This window comes from Squalius cephalus (genome assembly GCF_949319135.1).
Source record: "Squalius cephalus genome assembly, chromosome: 7".
Taxonomy (NCBI): domain Eukaryota; kingdom Metazoa; phylum Chordata; class Actinopteri; order Cypriniformes; family Leuciscidae; genus Squalius; species Squalius cephalus.
The window spans coordinates 21,383,997-21,402,183 of NC_137128.1; the positions used below are offsets into that span (position 1 = coordinate 21,383,997).

General features: G+C 36.6%; 1 protein-coding gene across 1 annotated transcript in view; it reads right to left on the reverse strand.

Annotated features, from left to right (window-relative positions):
• Positions 1–616: 616 nt before the first annotated feature.
• LOC307161240 (parafibromin-like) overlaps positions 617–18,187 on the reverse strand; it is a 106,038-nt gene continuing 88,467 nt past the window's right edge. Inside the window, exons 2-8 of the mRNA XM_079875863.1 lie at positions 15,255–15,312; positions 14,437–14,472; positions 14,041–14,128; positions 12,438–12,599; positions 11,444–11,544; positions 10,820–10,961; positions 617–1,470 (exon numbers count right to left, since the gene is read on the reverse strand). Of these exons, the coding sequence (XP_079731989.1) occupies positions 1,434–1,470; positions 10,820–10,961; positions 11,444–11,544; positions 12,438–12,599; positions 14,041–14,128; positions 14,437–14,472; positions 15,255–15,312 (624 nt within the window). The 3' untranslated portion in view covers positions 617–1,433. The remainder of the gene's footprint in view (positions 1,471–10,819; positions 10,962–11,443; positions 11,545–12,437; positions 12,600–14,040; positions 14,129–14,436; positions 14,473–15,254; positions 15,313–18,187) is intronic.

Genomic DNA, 18,187 nt, shown 5'->3' on the forward strand with positions numbered 1-18,187 from the left:
CTTGAAAGACCAGACTTTGATAATCATCTCTCTTCCATTTAACTTTTTTTTTTTTTTTTTTTTTTTTTACAGCCTTAGTCTGCTATTTTAATCCATGCATACGTTGCTCTTCACTACATAAGCGTAATATTTCTTCTTCTGATGACGACCACTGCAATGCCAACAAACAGACATAAATAAACCCTGTCAGTGGACCAGCAAACACAAAATGGCTGTCCGCTTGATTTAATGCAACTGCCAGCAGCTGAACTAACTAAACTGGTTAATAAGAAGAGGATGCTCTAGCTTGAGGCCGTTTCTTCAAATCCATTTCTACTGTTGTCATAAGTAGCGTTTCGCAAGTGTGTAGAATATGTTAGAAAGAGTTAACTGTTGGTGATTTGTCACATCCAGTGTAGAGACAGTGTAAGCCTTGCAGTTTGCAAACTAATTACAGGCTCTAATGAAACAAAGAGGAAAGACATGCATCACCACTTGTTTAAACTTTTTAATATTATTTAATAATAATCCACATTCAACAGAAATGTTTAAAAACAAACATTACTTTTAAATGCATTTATACAAAACCAGCAAACAATCAAAAAGAAAAAAAAAAAAAAAGAAAAGAAAAAGTGTACCCTTGTAGATAACTGACTTTGCCTTATGGAAGCAACTGAATTTTCCATTTCAAAAATAGCAATTAGACGCAAGCAGTACTTGGGTTTCAGGGTAAAACTTGCCCAAATTTTCCAATATACTGCAGAATAACAGAGCATATTAACCATGAACAATCTGAAGTACAGATTTTATGTAACCGTAGCATCCTGGAGATTTATTTTTCAATAATTCTACTTTGATTATTATTTGTGGTCTTGTTGGTTTTGAACAAGGGCATCTCACGCTAAACCACAAGGCCTTCTTCTAGTCTGACTTAAATTTACCATTTGCATTTGTGCAGTGAACTTCAATGCACTACTCTACGCTTCATAGAACAGAAGGCAGAAAAAGGACAAAAAAGAAAGGAACAAAGTGAATCGGTTATTACAAGAGCTTTTAGACGTAGCAGTCATTTTATTCATATCAGCGAGTCACCATTTTTAATGGTTCTCCATTATCCAGCTCATGTTTTTACAAAAAAAAGAGAGAGAAAAAAAAGCATCAAATATCTCCTTTTGAATCTGCCTTGATTACCAACAGCTTTACAATTGAAAAATACAAATCTACTGAGAAAACATGACAAGGACCAACCCAAACATCCAAATTTCCTCTTGCTCACCCTGACCTGTTCATCTCCAGGTGGAGGAAGAGACTAGAAATCATACTGGTGCCAGCAGAAGGTGAAGCAGATGGAAATCCAAAGTGCTTTCAGGGGGGGCTGAGAGGAACGGGGGTCTAGTAGTCCATCTTGACAGGTCTCTGGAGGGAGGGAAGATCTCGATGAGCAGACAGCAGGCTCAGAACCTCAGATGGGCCTTGTGTTTGACCAGGTATCTGGGAGGGAAAATATAGGGATAATCAGCTACAGAATTCTATTGAAATTATTATTTGAGCTGGACAATATGAAGTTTCATTTCTCAAGCATTAAATAAGCCAATTATCTGAAACAGATTCAAACACTTCTCATTCTCACAACAAGAAACTTCAAGAGACACCATGTAACATGTTTACATACACCAAAACCCAGAAACTCGATTATTTGTCAAGAGGAACAGAAATATGATCGATAAGATGGAAATAAAAACAATTTAACTTCTAAAGTAACGTGTAAGTAATTTATAGTACTGTTCAAAAGTTTGTGATCAGTAAGATCAAGACTTATTCTGCAAGGACACTAAAAGACATTTATAATGTAACAAAAACTTTCTATAAAAAAATGATTTGAAGAAAAGTATCACGGTTTTCACAAAAATAGTAAGCAGCACTATCATAATCAATATTGATTATAATAAGAAATGTTTCTTGAGCAGAAAATCAGCATGTTAGAATGATTTCTGAAGGATCATGTGACACTGAAGACTGGAGTAATGATACTAGAAATTCAACTTCACTACCGCAGGAATTTTAAAGAGGTTATGAATTGAGAAATCAAATTTTCCTTGTTATTTTGGCATATTAAGAGGTTATTGTACAATAGGAAATATCCTGCAAGTTTCAAAACTCAAAAGTTTCAGAACGTGGTCAAAATTAGCAGATTGCCATGAAAATGTAGTAATCTCATCATAAAAGCATTTCATTAAATTATACTTCTATTCTTTTACGGTCATCTTTTTACTTTTAGCCCGGGTAAAGCAAAGAACAGCAAAATACTTACCATGAGTAGCAAAACTAACTGATGCGGTCAAAATTAAAAAGAAATGTATTGATAAATACACTGTACAGTTTGTTATATTAGCCTGTGTGTGTGCAAGGGCCTTGCATCTGCACAATGGATGACACTCGTTGCTGAAGTGGAGAAACTAAGTTCTGTACGACCTGCGGGACTTTTTATATAAAGATTTAAATGCTAAAGAAAAAAAATCACGAGTCAGCTGCTTTTGTCAATTGTAAGTTTTAATGGTAACACTTTAACTAATGTTAACTAATGAACCTCATTGTAATGTATTAACTAACAATGAGCAATACCTTTGTAAAGGTGATGATACACAGGGCAACTTTTTGAGCAATGTTGCCGTCAACGGGCAACCAGATGAGACACAGGGCCCACGACCGATCTAAATTATCCAGATAGAAATGTATTGCCCATTTTCAATGGGAAAGTGCCCAAGCAACAATCGCTCTGCAACATTGCTCAAAAAGTTGCCTTGTGTATCATCACCGTAACAGTATTTATTAATCTTTGTTAATGTTAGTTAATAAAAATAAAGCTGTTCATTGTTTGTTCATGTTAGTTCACAGTGGGTTAACTAATGTTAACAAATACAACCTTTGATTTTAACAATGTATTAGTAAATGTTGAAACTAATATTAACTAAGATTAATAAATGCTGTAGAAGTATTGTTCATTCTTAGTTCATGTTAACTAATGAACCTTGTTGTAAAGTGTTACCGTTTTAATTTAATGTTTGTGATTTTAACATAAGGAAATGTTTAAATGTTTTTGCCACTTGCTTGAGCAAATTAATATATAAATATATATAGAAGTAATGGATTGAATAAAATGTTTACATTTAGTGTTTAAAGGGTTAGTTCACCTAAAAATGAAAATTCTGTCAGTAATTACTCACCCTCATGTTGTTCCAACCCCGTAAGACCTTCGTTCATCTTCGGAACACAAATTAAGATATTTTTGATTAAATCTGAGAGCTGGATCACTCCTCCATAGGCTTTTAAGGGACTGAAACTTGCTGGCCCAGAAAATGTATTAAAGACATCGTTAATATAGTCCAAATGACACCAGTGGCTCAATCTTAAGTTTATAAAGCGACGAGAATGCTTTTTGTGCGCAAAAACAAACAAAAATAATGACTTTATTCCACTTTTCATTGCCTTCTCTCTGGGCCTCGAGTCTTTTCACGTAGTGTTTAAGCGTAGCGCATCTGTGTTGCACGTCACCACGTATCACACATGACCAGCGTCGGCCAATAGTGAGCCTACGTGGTGACGTGCAACACAGAAGCGCTACGCTTAAACACTACGTGAAAAGACTCGAGGCCCAGAGAGAAGGCAATGAAAAGTGGAATAAAGTCATTATTAGGGCCCAAGCCCTGAAAGGGCGAAGGCCCTATTGTTTCCGTAAGGATTATTTTTTTTTTTTTTCTTCATTATTTTTTTTTTTGCCTTTTTGACACTTTTGGGGCCCTTAACATGCTCAAAAACTCTTGAAATTTTGCACACACGTCAGAACCCGCGGCCATCAGGGCCGGGCTGAAGCTGGTACCGGGGCGTGGCAGGGGGGCTCGACGGCGCCCCCTGGAATGGGGTCCGAAAACTTGGTCCATAAATCAAACACGCTTGCGTGTAATAATATGAAACTCAGTACACATATAGATCTCATCGGGCCGAACAACTTTCGTGCTCTAAGTTTTACAAAAGCCCAACAGGAAGTCGGTTATTATACGTTGTTTGGAAAACGCATACAATGGAATGTGAAATACTCCTCCTAGGGATTTCATCCGATCGACACCAAACTCGGTGAGAATAAAGTCAAGACATTGAGGATGAATTCTTGCGAACAGATTTTTGATATCTCGAACGGTTTGGCCGTGGCGAGGAAACTAATTTATGGCGAATAATGGGACACAGGAAGTGTGTTATAACTTCTGCATACATTAACTGATCTTGATGAAACTTCAGCAGTGTATTCGTTGTAAGAGGCCGATCACATGGATGTGACTATTGTGAGTCAAAGTTATAGCGCCACCAACTGGCAGCAGGAAGTGTGTCACTTTCAAAATGCTTTGAAGTCACCCTCTTACTTTTACCCGATTTGCTTCAAACTTTATGTGTATAATGTAAACACACGGCAGATGTAGACCTGTGAAAGGATTATTGATATCTTAGATACTGTTGCCGTGGCAACGCATCAAATTTTAATGTTCTTTTCGGATGCGTTTGAGACTCTTAGCATGCTTGAAATTGGATGAAACTCGACAGACACATAACACTTATTAGCCAGTAGACATGTGAAAAGTTTCAGAAACGGGCGTGGCAGGGGGGCTCAACAGCGCCCTCTTGAACAGGGTCTGAAAACTTGGTCCATATATCAAACACGCTTGCATGAATTAATATGAAACTCGGTACACATATAGATTTCATCGGGCTGAACAACTTTCCCTCTGTCAAGTTTCACGCCAGCCCAACAGGAAGTCGGCTATTATGGGTTGTTTGGAAAACGCTTGCTGTGGAATGTGATGTACTCCTCCTAGAGAATTCATTCAATCACCTCCAAACTCAGTGAGCATGAAGTCAAGACATTGAGAATGCTAAATTGCGGACGGATTTTTGATATCTCGAACGGTTTGGCCGTGGCGAGGAAACAAATTTATGGCGAGAAAAGAGAGGAGACGAAGTGTTATAACTTCTGCATACATTAACTGATCTTTATGAAACTTTAGCAGTGTGTTCGTGGTAAGAGGCAGATCAGATGGATGTAACTATCGTGAGTCAAAGTTATAGCGCCACCAACTGGCAGCAGGAAGTGTGTCACTTTCAACATGCGTTTGACAAAAGTGGGTGGGTTAGTTTTACCAACAGTTACAAAAATCAGTATATATATTGGTCTCACCGAGCCGGACAACTTTCTAATTTACAGTTATTAGCTCAGAGCAAAAGGAAGTCAGATATTTTGGTTTGAATGTGGATTTTTTGGATATTTCAGACTCTGAGTTTTTAGCTACTCTTCCTAACTGGTTTATTTTATTCACACCAAACTTTTTCAAAATGATAAAGATACATTAAAGATGCTAAATTGTGAACGGATATTAAACATCTCAAACGGTTTTGCTATAGTGAGGGACTAAAGTAAAGTAACACTTAAAGCCTCATCTTCTAAAAATGTAATTAAACACCATTTATTTCTATATAAAAGTATAAAAATATCACAACTAAACCCATTTTATTCTTTTTTTTTTCAATTTAATAAATATTTATAAGTTTAAAAATAGTAATTGTACTATTTAGTCCCATAAAAGTCAAGTCATACATAGGGCTATACTGCCCTCTTATGTTCAAAATCAGGTAGGCCTATTGTATCTACTTAAAAATATACTAGGTATGTGACGGTGAGAATATTTTACCACCGGTTAATCGACGTGTGACACCGCTGGGGGCTTTTGAATCGCCAACTTAAAAACGAAAGTAAAATATGTTCGTCCACACTGACATTGATAGTGGTTGAGCGAGCGTTTCAAATTAATTCCTATGGAAGTAGGAATTAACTGAAAAACGTTCACTCTGTTCTGCTCGTTCCTCGCCGTGGATGCGCACCGTTATGAATGCCCGTGCAGCCATGAGCATTTTAGTTTCATTTTAAAATTAGCGCCTTTCGGGGGTTGATTGCTTGAAATTATTTTACAAAAGCACAATGTTGTGTTTTATTGCGACTGTACACAAATATAAGTTAACACTTTGCAGTTTGAATGTCGTCCTGTATAATGACGGAGTATGTTTTTATGTGTCCACTGTTCCATCGCGCCCACGCCACACACACACACGCACACACACACACACACACACACACACACGGTTTACTATCTTTGTGGGGACTCTCCATAGACTTAATGGTTTTTATACTTTACAAACTGTATATTTTATCTCCTCACACTAACCCTACCCCTAAACCTACCCATCACAGAAAACTTTCTGCATTTTTACATATCCCAAAAAACTCATTCTGTATGATTTATAAGCTTGTTTACCCATGGGGACCTCTATTTAGGTCCCCACTGTGACACGAGTCCCCATGAGTCTGTGTGAATTCAGGTTGAAGTCCCCACCGGGATAGAAAAACATGAACACACATATACACACACACACACACACATTCCAGCATTGCAATCTTGACATCGCAGCCTGATCATTATAGCCTTAATAAAATATAATAATAAAATAGTCAACCTAACATATAAAAATTACACTGCTCTAAATAGTCAGTAGAACAATTCGTACATTCACAGTAAGCACCGCTCCACTGTGATGTTTCCAAGCACATTTTTGCGCATGTGAAGAGGATGATTTTTTCCATCAATATTGGAACACGAGTGAAGAACAAAGCCTATAATAAAGAATAGTTTAGCATCCAAATACATGGCAAATGTTGAAACATTTTGATTCTAATGAGAGGGTTACGTGAACCCAACACTGCTTACTTTCATTTTTATTTTTACATTAAATTTAAAGGATTTGGTGTGGAATATTTTGAGTGTATCGTAAAATCAGAATAAGGTAAGTCAAGTAATATTTTCTGTCTTTTATATATTTATATATGTGTGTATATATATATATATATATATATATATACTGTATATATATATATATATATATATATATATATATATATATATATATATATATATATATATATATATATATATATATATATAATATAGCTGCGAGCAGCGATGAAGGGCCAAAGCCGGCGGTACCGCCACCCCGGTGCCTTTAGGTAAAGGCACCGGGGTTGCGGTGCCACCGGCTTGGGCCCGTAATCGCTGCTCGCAGCTATATTTTTTGTTTGTTTTTGCGCACAAAAAGCATTCTCGTCGCTTTATAAACTTAAGATTGAGCCACTGGTGTCATTTGGACTATATTAACGATGTCTTTAATACATTTTCTGGGCCAGCAAGTTTCAGTCCCTTAAAAGCCTATGGAGGAGTGATCCAGCTCTCAGATTTAATCAAAAATATCTTAATTTGTGTTCCGAAGATGAACGAAGGTCTTACGCGGTTGGAACAACATGAGGGTGAGTAATTACTGACAAAATTTTCATTTTTGGGTGAACTAACCCAAAATGTGAAGTCTATGAAAGACTGTATAACTGCAGAGTGTACAAAGAGAATTGCAATAAAAAATTCTGAAATAAAAAAGAAGAATGAATAAATGTTGTTTGAGGTGTGTAGAGGATCAGTTGCGCAATGCAAACACGGCATATGTGAAAGCACGAGCACACTGCAAACAGGAACATGCTTGTGGGAAACAGGCGCCAGAGAAAATAACTCCAGCAACAAAACAATAGAGACGCCTCTGATTACAAGGCATTTTGTGGCATCAAGTGCAGAAAAACATTCTTTAAATTCTTCACAACATTACAGAACCATGGATGATCTTCTTTACTGTTATGGAAGTTCCAGTCAGATCACATTAGTAAGACTGTTTGCTTGCTTGCTTGATTGCTTGCTTGATTTTACTGCCGATTATTTTTTTTATTTTTTTTTTACACCAAGATGCAGGCTTTTCAGAGACTGAAAATAAAAGTGGACCTTAAGAGAATATTATTAAAAAATGAAAAATACAGCTCATAAACCCTTTAATATTGAAAACTGTTATTTTAAATTGAAATACAGGTTTTATAATACTATTGTTTTTACTGTATTTTGATCAAATAAAAGCAGCCTTGGCAAAATAATCATACCAACCCTCAACGTCTGAACAGTGGTATACATAAAAAAAAAAGTGTTTTTTATGAAAGATTTAAAAGATTTATTAATTCATTGTTTTGTCAGAATTACAGTTTTTCTCGATTGCTTAAACACATTTCTTGAAACTATGCCTCGTATTCTCAAAACTGTCAAGTCTGTCATATGGCTAAATAATGAGAACATTATAATTGTGTGCTTGGCACATTGCTTTTAATGGTGAGACTTTTTTGCAATCAGGCTCTCAAAAATTATGTAAAAATTAGGATTTAGATTTATCGGCCAATAATTCGGTTATCGGCTTTCAAATATAAAAAATGATCGGTATCGGTCAATTTTCATATCGGTGCATCCCTACTCCAACACACAACTTCCCATATTCTAAGAATCACAATGAAACATGTTGATGCTCCAAAGCTGCATCTTGGAAAATCTGCTGAGAAATATAATAATAAATGCATCTCTACCACAGTGAAGCATGGAGAAAGAGACTGTGTCATTGTGTGAGGAGCTGCTTCACTGTGAAAAGTCATTTAACCTCTTAAGTGTCACCGGCCCACCGGTGGGCCCAAAATCATTACATATTTAAAACGGTAATATCCTATAATAAACATAAACTAATATTGACAAACTATATATCATTTGAAAGCTTACAAACTCTAGTTTTCATATTTGGTGAATGATTTTCAAAATAAATTAGAGAGGAGCTGTAATTTATTAATTTGCAACAAGAATATTTTCATATTCCTAAGGCATGTTCAGACCTTTATTTTGAAATAGCAATGAACATGAAAAATCATGAAAGAATGTTTGAAACCTCAGTTTGTTTTCATGCCAAGAGTTCAAAAGGTATCATCCATTAAATTATTTTAGAAAAAAAGATATTAAAATATTTTTAATAACACATATGGAAATGGAGGCGCCCTTATATGGGCAGTAATGGAGTCTGGTTGTCACCTAGTGAAAATGTTTGGTACTGCGCCCAAACAAAATCTCACTGAAAGCTCATTTTTTGAGATATCAACCTAAAATTTGAAACACAACTTATTCAGATTTTTGGCTTTGATTTTCTAGCAGTTTTAGAGTCGGCCAGGTTTTAAAAATATATATTTTATATAAAATATGAATAATTAATTTTTTTACATTGTACATTTTCATAAACTCAAACTTCTATAACTTTTTTTTTGTTTCACTTTCTTAATTTATTTCACTTCAACAAAAATCTGCAAAATGTCTTCTTTAAAACAAGACCAATTTTACGTCTATACTCCAAAGCATTCTTTAATTACAACCATTTAAAGTCGAAATGTGCATTTTCATGTATATTTTAAAAAAGGGGGGTGACACTTAAAGGGTTAATGCTTTGGAGTACAGGAGAATATTGCAGAATGGCTTGCTTCCCACAAGCTATTTTCTAAAGAGGAATGATCAGATGATATTTCTCAAGACAATGCTCCTGCCCAAATTGCAAAGACAACCAAGTGACAGCTTGAGCACAAGTCCATCAAGCTCATGTTTTGGCCTGGTCAGAGTCCAGATTTAAACCCTATAGTGAATATTTGGTCTGACATTAAAGGGTTAGTTCACCCAAAAATGAAAATTCTGTCAGTAATTACTCACCCTCATGTTGTTCCAACCGCGTAAGACCTTCGTTCATCTTCGGAACACAAATTAAGATATTTTTGATGAAATCTGAGCTATGTCTCACTCCTCCATAGGCTGCTATGTGACCGAAACTTGCTGGCCCAGAAAAGTCATCAAAGAGATCGTTAATATAGTCCAAGTGACTCCAGTGGCTCAATCTTAAGTATATCAAGCGACGAGAATACTTTTTGTGCGCAAAAACAAACAAAAATAACGACTTTATTCCACTTTTCATTTCCTTCTCTCTGGGCCTCTAGTTGGTTCACGTAGTGTTTTTGCGTAGCGCGTCTGTGTTACACGTCACCACGTAGGCTCACTATTGGCCGACGCCGGTCATGTGTGTGATGCGTGATGACGTACAACACAGACGCGCAGCGCAAAAACACTACGAGGCCCAGAGAGAAGGAAATGAAAAGTGGAATAAAGTCGTTATTTTTGTTTGTTTTTGCGCACAAAAAGTATTCTCGTCGCTTGATATACTTAAGATTGAGCCACTGGAGTCACTTGGACTATATTAACGATCTCTTTAATAACTTTTCTGGGCCAGCAAGTTTCGGTCACATAGCAGCCTATGGAGGAGTGAGACATAGCTCAGATTTCATCAAAAATATCTTAATTTGTGTTCCGAAGATGAACGAAGGTCTTACGCGGTTGGAACAACATGAGGGTGAGTAATTACTGACAGAATTTTCATTTTTGGGTGAACTAACCCTTTAAACAAACAAACTGGGAGACATTTTTTCAAATACTCATGAACTGGTTTTGAAGCCATCAACATTGAGTGGAACAACTCATTCTTCATTCTGAAAGTTTACCCACACATCTTAAACATTTAAAGAAAACAAAGGGGAAGGCTATTTCATGCTCAGCTGATTTATCTTCAGTATTTTTGCAATTTTTGCCAATTTCCCGACCAGAGTTTTGTGATTAAAATGGTCAAGACCATTAAAAGACCACTAAATATTTGACCATTTTTGTCTTGGCCCATTTTTTTGACCATGAGCGTATGTAACAAAAACACTGACACATGTTGGTAGTGCATGTGACAACAGTACACTGTCAGAAGCCATTCCTCTCCAGTGTGTGCTATGTTAAATGTAGGTGAAAGGAGTTGCAATCCTGACCTGTCCAGTGTTTCCCAAAAGCGGAGGAAGACGGGCCGGTCCAAGTGTCGTTTGTGGTGGCTCAGCTCCAGCACGGTCACGTCCCACTTCTGTACGTTCGGGTCTGTTCGTGCCTCATCGTACTTCAGGTGAAAGGCTCGGACTAAAACAATAGCATGACATAAAACACTCTTTCTAGGTACATAACCAATGTGGTGTATTGTACAGGGTTTGCTCTGTCATGAACACTAGTTTCAAGGACTTTCTAAAGCACCATTTATATATAAAGCACAATAGACAAAGGTTGGAGAAAGAGAGATTATATCTACAAAATTATCTACAGTACTGTGCAAAAGTCTTATGCACATCAGTACTTTCAGTTATTTATATCTTTTGCTGTAGTATGTCAGTAGGAAATAATCAGTTTACATTATCTCCCCATCGTTCTGGCTTTGGCTGCGCATAAAGGCCAAGTTTTGTAATAGCACCATGATACTCTAACCAAATTTAGCTCTTGTTTAATTCAAGCACTTTCAAAGACCTATGTTTGTTTTCACAGACTTTCCAATCCTTGCGTCCATGTGTGTGAAATTCAAGTAACCCTCATTGTAAATAATGTGTTGCGTTTCCCCAGACCAATCTCACTTTTGGCAAATATATCCACAGGAGATCCATCAGGCAGCAGCCATGGCCAGCCCTTAAACTGCCAGGCAGGACCCTGGACGAAGACAGCCACTACACGATCCCTGTGAACAAACAACAACGTCTCAAATCAATTCATAAATCCCAAGATCAATCTTTCAGTTGATGCATTAACAAAATTTTTAGTGTGCCTTCCATCCAATAAATCGCAATAAGCTCTATATTTTGATACTTTATATATGAATAGGAATTGTGATATTACGGTAATCTATTTTATCATGAAATTCAAACAATAAATGTCGTTTTGCTAAATATATGAACTATCACAGTCATTTTTTATTTAACCTGTTAGTGACATATGATTTAATTTGTTTGAATAAATCTGTCATAAAAACAAGTTATTAGAGCCTCTCTATAACAAGTTATAGTATATATGTTTAGATTTAAATAACAAATTAGAGTAGAAACAATTATGTGTGTGTGAGAGTGTGTGTGTGTGTGTGTGTGTGTGTGTGTGTGTGTGTGTGTGTGTGTGTGTGTGTGTGTGTGTGTGTGTGTGTGTATGTATGCGTGTATGTGTATATATATAGTTTGTATACAACTCCATTTTTATCTGAGTGTACATTGAGTATTAAATTTGATTATTAGATTATAAAAAAAACTTTTTTTGGCTAAATTAACTTTATTTCTGTGTTTCAGCAAAAAAAAAAAAAAAAAGGTGGTGCATCAGTACTCGTGTAGAAACCAGAGTTGGGTGAGTTACTCTAAAACGTATTTAGCTCAATTACATCAGAAGTAACTAATTAAATTACAGAAAAATGAAGAGTAATCCCTCGCTTTACTTTTTTGAGAAAGTAATTAGTTACACCCAACACTTGTAGGAACGCCTCTATTATCAACAATGGCCAAAAATTAACCTATAGGTAAATCCTGTTGTTGTAACAGAGCTCCTAAAATTATAAGCTCTGCTTCTAGATATTGCGAAAGACAGGCTCACCAGTCCTGTGGGGCCAGTTTGAGCGGCTGGTCGATCACTCTGTAGGGTACAGTGACACTGAGCGTGGCACCGCCTGGCTGAACCTGATCTTTACGTCTCTGCAGAAGAACCTCGTTGTCCCTCTGGATGCCCTGCTTCTTCTTATCCTCGGATGTGAGAAATCTGTCGAGTAAAACAATTCCAACAGTGATATAAAATGCATTTGACCAATTTACATTTGCAACTGTAGTATCTGAACAAATGTCAACTGAACGAACAGTGCGGACATTGTCTAGATCACAATTGCATTAGGGCTCAAGACTACCATTAGAGAGCAGTAGCATCAGTGCCACTTAGTTCTACAGATGGTCGGAGGAATTTTAAATCATAAAACTACTTTAATCATAAAATAACTATTGTTTTGCATTTTTAAGTGCAATACTTAATAATATTGCATGTTTATTTATTGGTAAAGCACTGAGCTTAAGTTAAAATTCAGATAAAATTAACTTTTATCAACAATAGTAACAAATTACATTAATGTAAAAACATTCAACTTTGTCACAATAGCATGGTTCCGGTTAAGGCCGGGACACACCAAGCCGACGGCTCTTATCGGGCTCACATCGACGGCAGTTTGCCCGATCCAGTTGAATCGGCGTCGGGGCCGTCGGTGAGAGAAGGAACTGATTTGATGTTCAGTTCAGCAAACGAGTTCTTAGTGCATGAGAATTGAAGTGAAAGTGATGAAAGTGATAAAAGAGCAAGTCAGTCAAGACTCAAGACGGCACAGACAGAAGGCTGATCTAGCTAATGTCATGCTATCCTACCCAAGCATTCCAAAACATGAATATTTTCATAACATGAGCCGCTTAAAATGAAGAAAGATGTCATTGTTGATCATTGTAGCCAATCACAGACAAATATGTTGAGCGCGTCAAAACAATGACCAATCAAAGGTGTTTAAGAATCCATTCAACAGCACTCAAAAAGCTAGAGAGAAATACTGGTATTGGTACCGAAGTCAGAACATTTTGACAACCTTTTGAATGACTCTATTGATACCTGCTGATATAGAGTTAATTCCTTACACACAGTTTGCAGTTGGCTATAGTCTGCTAGTTCTTTGAAGTTCGGCTTATATTGATATATACCTGAGGTCTATGGTTTACAACAGAATTCTGCACTGAATTTGAATGCTTATAACCGTAAATAAAAATGGCAACCTGTGACATTCTACCCGTAGCGGTTCATGTCCTCACTCAGATTTATGCATTTTTTAGATCAACATGATCAATGCTGAAATGAATCTGCAGCAGACAGGTGGTACAAGAGCGGGCTCTGTAAGTTGTTTATGTTCACTATTATTGTGATGTTATGTGCTTTGAGACGTGGAAATTTAACAATTGTGACGCTTTGCTAACTCTACTGTTCATGTTTTGAAGGAGGCATGGCTTTGGAGACACTCTGAAGGGAGGGTGGGATCTCATGCTTTCAAAGCTAGCTTGCCACTGTTAGCCACTCTGAAAATTGCCAACCCTACCTTTAATTTAACAGCCTTAATTTAGCTTTTTAATGTCAACCTAACTTTCCTATGAATCAAGCACATCTAATCAGCACTTACTTGAGGTCCTGCAAGAGATCCTTGGCGTTGAGCATTGTGATTAAAGATGTTGTAGCAGCAGGGATGATGATAATGGGAGTTCTAGAACCTGGAAAAAACAAACAAATCCACTAACTGATTTTTTTGTAAAACAAACTAGCTCTCTGCAAAGATCCTATGAGAAGTCAATAAAATATTTTATAGCAAAGTTAGAAAGACGTATAATTTTCATAAGCTTTCCATGTCTGAAATAAATATTTTTAATCTTGAGAACTGTCACCATGTCTTAATTTTTTTTTTTTTTTTTGACTACATAAAGGTGTAAAACCCCATAATTTGATAAAGAATAAATTATAAAAGCATGCTTTGTTCAAAATAGCATATTTCCTTTCCTCATCCACATTGTTAAAGACGTACCTTTCTTTTGATTGGGAGGGGGTCTTGCTTGAGAGACTAAAGTAAAGAAAAGAAAAAAAACACATGGACAATTTTTTATTCTAGCCAGAAAATGTGGAATCATTCATGCACATGCTACAACTACGCACATTTGTAACATGAGATAAACAGTAACAGGTTCAACATTTCAATTGTGCATCTAAAATGATGTGTGTGAAAATTGTGAAATTGTGTGCTGTGTGTTCCCATCTCAAGTTCTAAAGAGCGAATCGATCCTTTAATCTTTATCCTTGTGCAACAGAACACTCCTCACATATCAGATTATGGAGTAAATCATTTCTGGCATCTTTCAGCGAATTAGTACTTTAGTTGGGTGATTAGATGGATGTTCTGTTGTTTTAAAGGAATTGTTCACTCAAAAATGAAAATTCTGTTTCCGGAATCTTTATAATGGTTTATACAAATTTGAATAGATATTTTTCTAACAAAAACCCATAACTTCCCCTCACAATGCATTTATTAAATCACTCACTGGAGTCATATGGATTATTTTTATGATAGATGGATGTGCTTTTTGGATCTTCAAAAATTCGAGCACTCTTCAATGGCATTACAAATCTGGGAAGAGCCAGGATATTATTTAATACAACTCAAATTGTGTTCGGTTGAAAGAAGAAAGTCATATACACATAGGATGGCTTGAGGTCGAGTTGGGTTTGGGTTTTAAAAAGTAACAGACAAGTTAAAATAACCACCTCAAATAATATGCTATATATGCAATATTATAGCCATCAAATTACACAAACTATTCCTTAAATCTTAAAGGAGTTCTTCCATACCTGGTCTGGGAACAGGCTGCATGGCTGGTGTTTGGGCCTTTCTAGCAGATGCTCCTTCCTACACACACAAAGAGAGAGAAAGAAAATGCACATGAATGAAATGGTAAGTCAGGTTAATTTAAATTAGTCTAAAGGCCAAACAGTAACAAAAAAAATCCTTGAGAATCCGTTTTCATCACTTTGACCCAAAAGATGCACGCTTTATGTATTTCTTCTTGTCATAGTGCAGAAGACTTTAAAAAAAAAAAAACTTTACAAGCAAAGTCAAAGGGGGTAATTTGGGCTTTCTATCTTGTACTGAATATCAGTTCAGTCTAGGGCTGTAACGATATGAAACCGAAATCGTGACACTCAGATCCACGAACCTGTGTCGCGGTGTGAGAAGGCAGAATCGCGACACACCCCTTCCAACTCCCAGAGTTATCCTTCCCGTCCAGATCCAATGCTACCACATCTTTACATTACTATTAGTAATATTTGAAGTTAACATTATAAAATACATAGACCTACACCACCAAACTAGTTGAGGATAAATTCTTTAAAATTGGGCAATTCCAGCGTTATGGACGTGACATTTGCAGTCAAAACTTGAAATATAAATTCTCAGAAAATACATTTAATACCAATATATTGAAACGTCTGTTTATATATCCATACTCCCTTATTAGATATTTATTAGAAAAATATCAGTCTACACATGCGTTTTATATTTAATATGAGGGAAATACACAAGCGTTACGGACGTGACAAAAAATCTTTAACTTTTAGGTGGCAAAATATTCTTTAGTAATTCTATGAATTACACTGCACAAACCAAAAGTAATACTACCCACCGGATGAAGGGTTGGCTCTCCACAGAACATAAAATATTTATTTTATTTTATTTTTCGTGTTCGCATTTATGAGGAAAAAACAATGTTAAGGACATGACCGCTCTGAAAGCGGCACTAAGGCTACGTTCACACTGCAGGCTGAAACGACCCAATTCCGATTTTTTTGCCCCTATGCGACCTGTATCTGATCTTTTCATGACAGTATGAACGACACAGATCCGATCTTTTCAAATGCGACCCAGGCCACTTGGGTATGTGGTCCTAAATCCGATACATATCCGATCTTTTCAAATGCGACTTCAGTCTGAACGGCCAGGTCGCATGTATCCGACCCGCACGTCATTGATACGCGAAAAACGTCATAATTCTGCTTTGAAGTAGTCGTCGGTTTGAAAACGGACTGCATATTCGTCGAGCTGAGGTAAATCTGCCGAATGGGTCGACCTCGACGGGCCCGTTAGCTGCTAAAAAAATAAATAAAAGCCCACGGCCACCATCATTATATATATCCAATGTGAATAAGAGTAGACTAATGTTATGTTAACTTATTTGTGCTGATATTAGATATCAGCGGCTGCTGTCTGGATCTTGTGTAACGGTCGCTGCGCGCGCTCGTGAGTGTGTGTGAGAATCACAGTTAGTTGAAGATTAGCTAACAAAAAAAAAAAAAAAAAAGAAGAAGTTTAGCTAACGTTACTTCCGCAAACAACAAGTGACGTCGTTGACCGCTGAGTACTCTTCTGCGCATGCGGGTCACTTCTGGGTCATTTCACGTTCACACAGGAGATCACAAAAGTTTGCATTTAATTGGAAATGTGAACGGCCTTGCAAAAAAATCTAATTTTTTCAAAAAATCGGAATTGAGCATTAAGCCCTGCAGTGTGAACGTAGCCTAAAAGACTGCTTCAAAACTTTCACAGAGACCTCAAACAGGAAGCACAAAGCCTTTCTTTAAAGTGAATTTAGTTTTGTTTTAATTGTATCTTAATTTTAATCAATGTTTCATCAACCAATTTCCTGGATTTAATAAATAAGTAGTAAATATAGCAGACAATAGATAATCACGACACGGAGGCGCTGGCGCATCAACTGGAGCTCGTCTCATAAATGAACCAAAACTCAGTGTATAAGGTAGGCCTGGGCGAAAAATCGATTGAATGAATTAATTCGAATTTTTTGTTGCGGGCGATAAAAAAAAAAAGTTAATCGAGTTTTTGTGTAATGATCATTTTGGTCGCATATGCTCCTGAAATTTAATCTGTGCGACCTAAAAATATATTTGGGAGCATTTGTGCGAGTGCAAATAATGGTTGTGGTGCGACCTGTTTTAATTTCTCTAAAACAAAACGTTTGCAAATTACTTCACAGTGTGTACCTTATGTGCGCTGATATATAAGCACGAGAGAGAGCCCCGGTCGCGCGCGCGCGCACTCTAACGTCTTCAAACAATACGAGCGCTATCTTGCTCTCTCTCCCTCCCTCGCGCATATTAATCACGATAGAAAAAGGGCGGAAGACCGAAGTTTCACGTGAAGCATTCGGAGATTTTTTTTCTCCTGAATTACAGCGGAGTGTGAATTGTGCTAAAAATTCAACTGCCGGGATCACACAACGCGTGCCTTAGGCTACCCTACACGTCCACATGACACGTCCGATTCTTCTTTTTATTTGGTGTTTATTGGTGGTTGGCAACCGACATGTCCGATTCGCGAACTAATGACTCATTTGAACCGATTCACTTGAATGAATGGTTAAAACAACTGATCTGTCCAACACTGAACTCACGAGACGTCTGAATCGGTGTATAACAAATCGGTAACACTTTACAATAATATTCCATTTATTAAATTCTAGTTAACTACATTAGTTAACATGTACTATTAATAAACTGTACTTTGTTAATTTGTTAACCATTGTTAATGTTAATTTCAACATTAAAGGCTAGGCTACTAATAGCCTACATTAGGCTATTGAAGTGTTTTTTCTTTCTTTTATTTGTTAACATAGTTAATGCACTGTGAAGTAACATGAACGAATAATAAACAGCTGTATTTTATTAACTAAGTTTAACAAAGATTAATACAGTATATTAATAGCAAT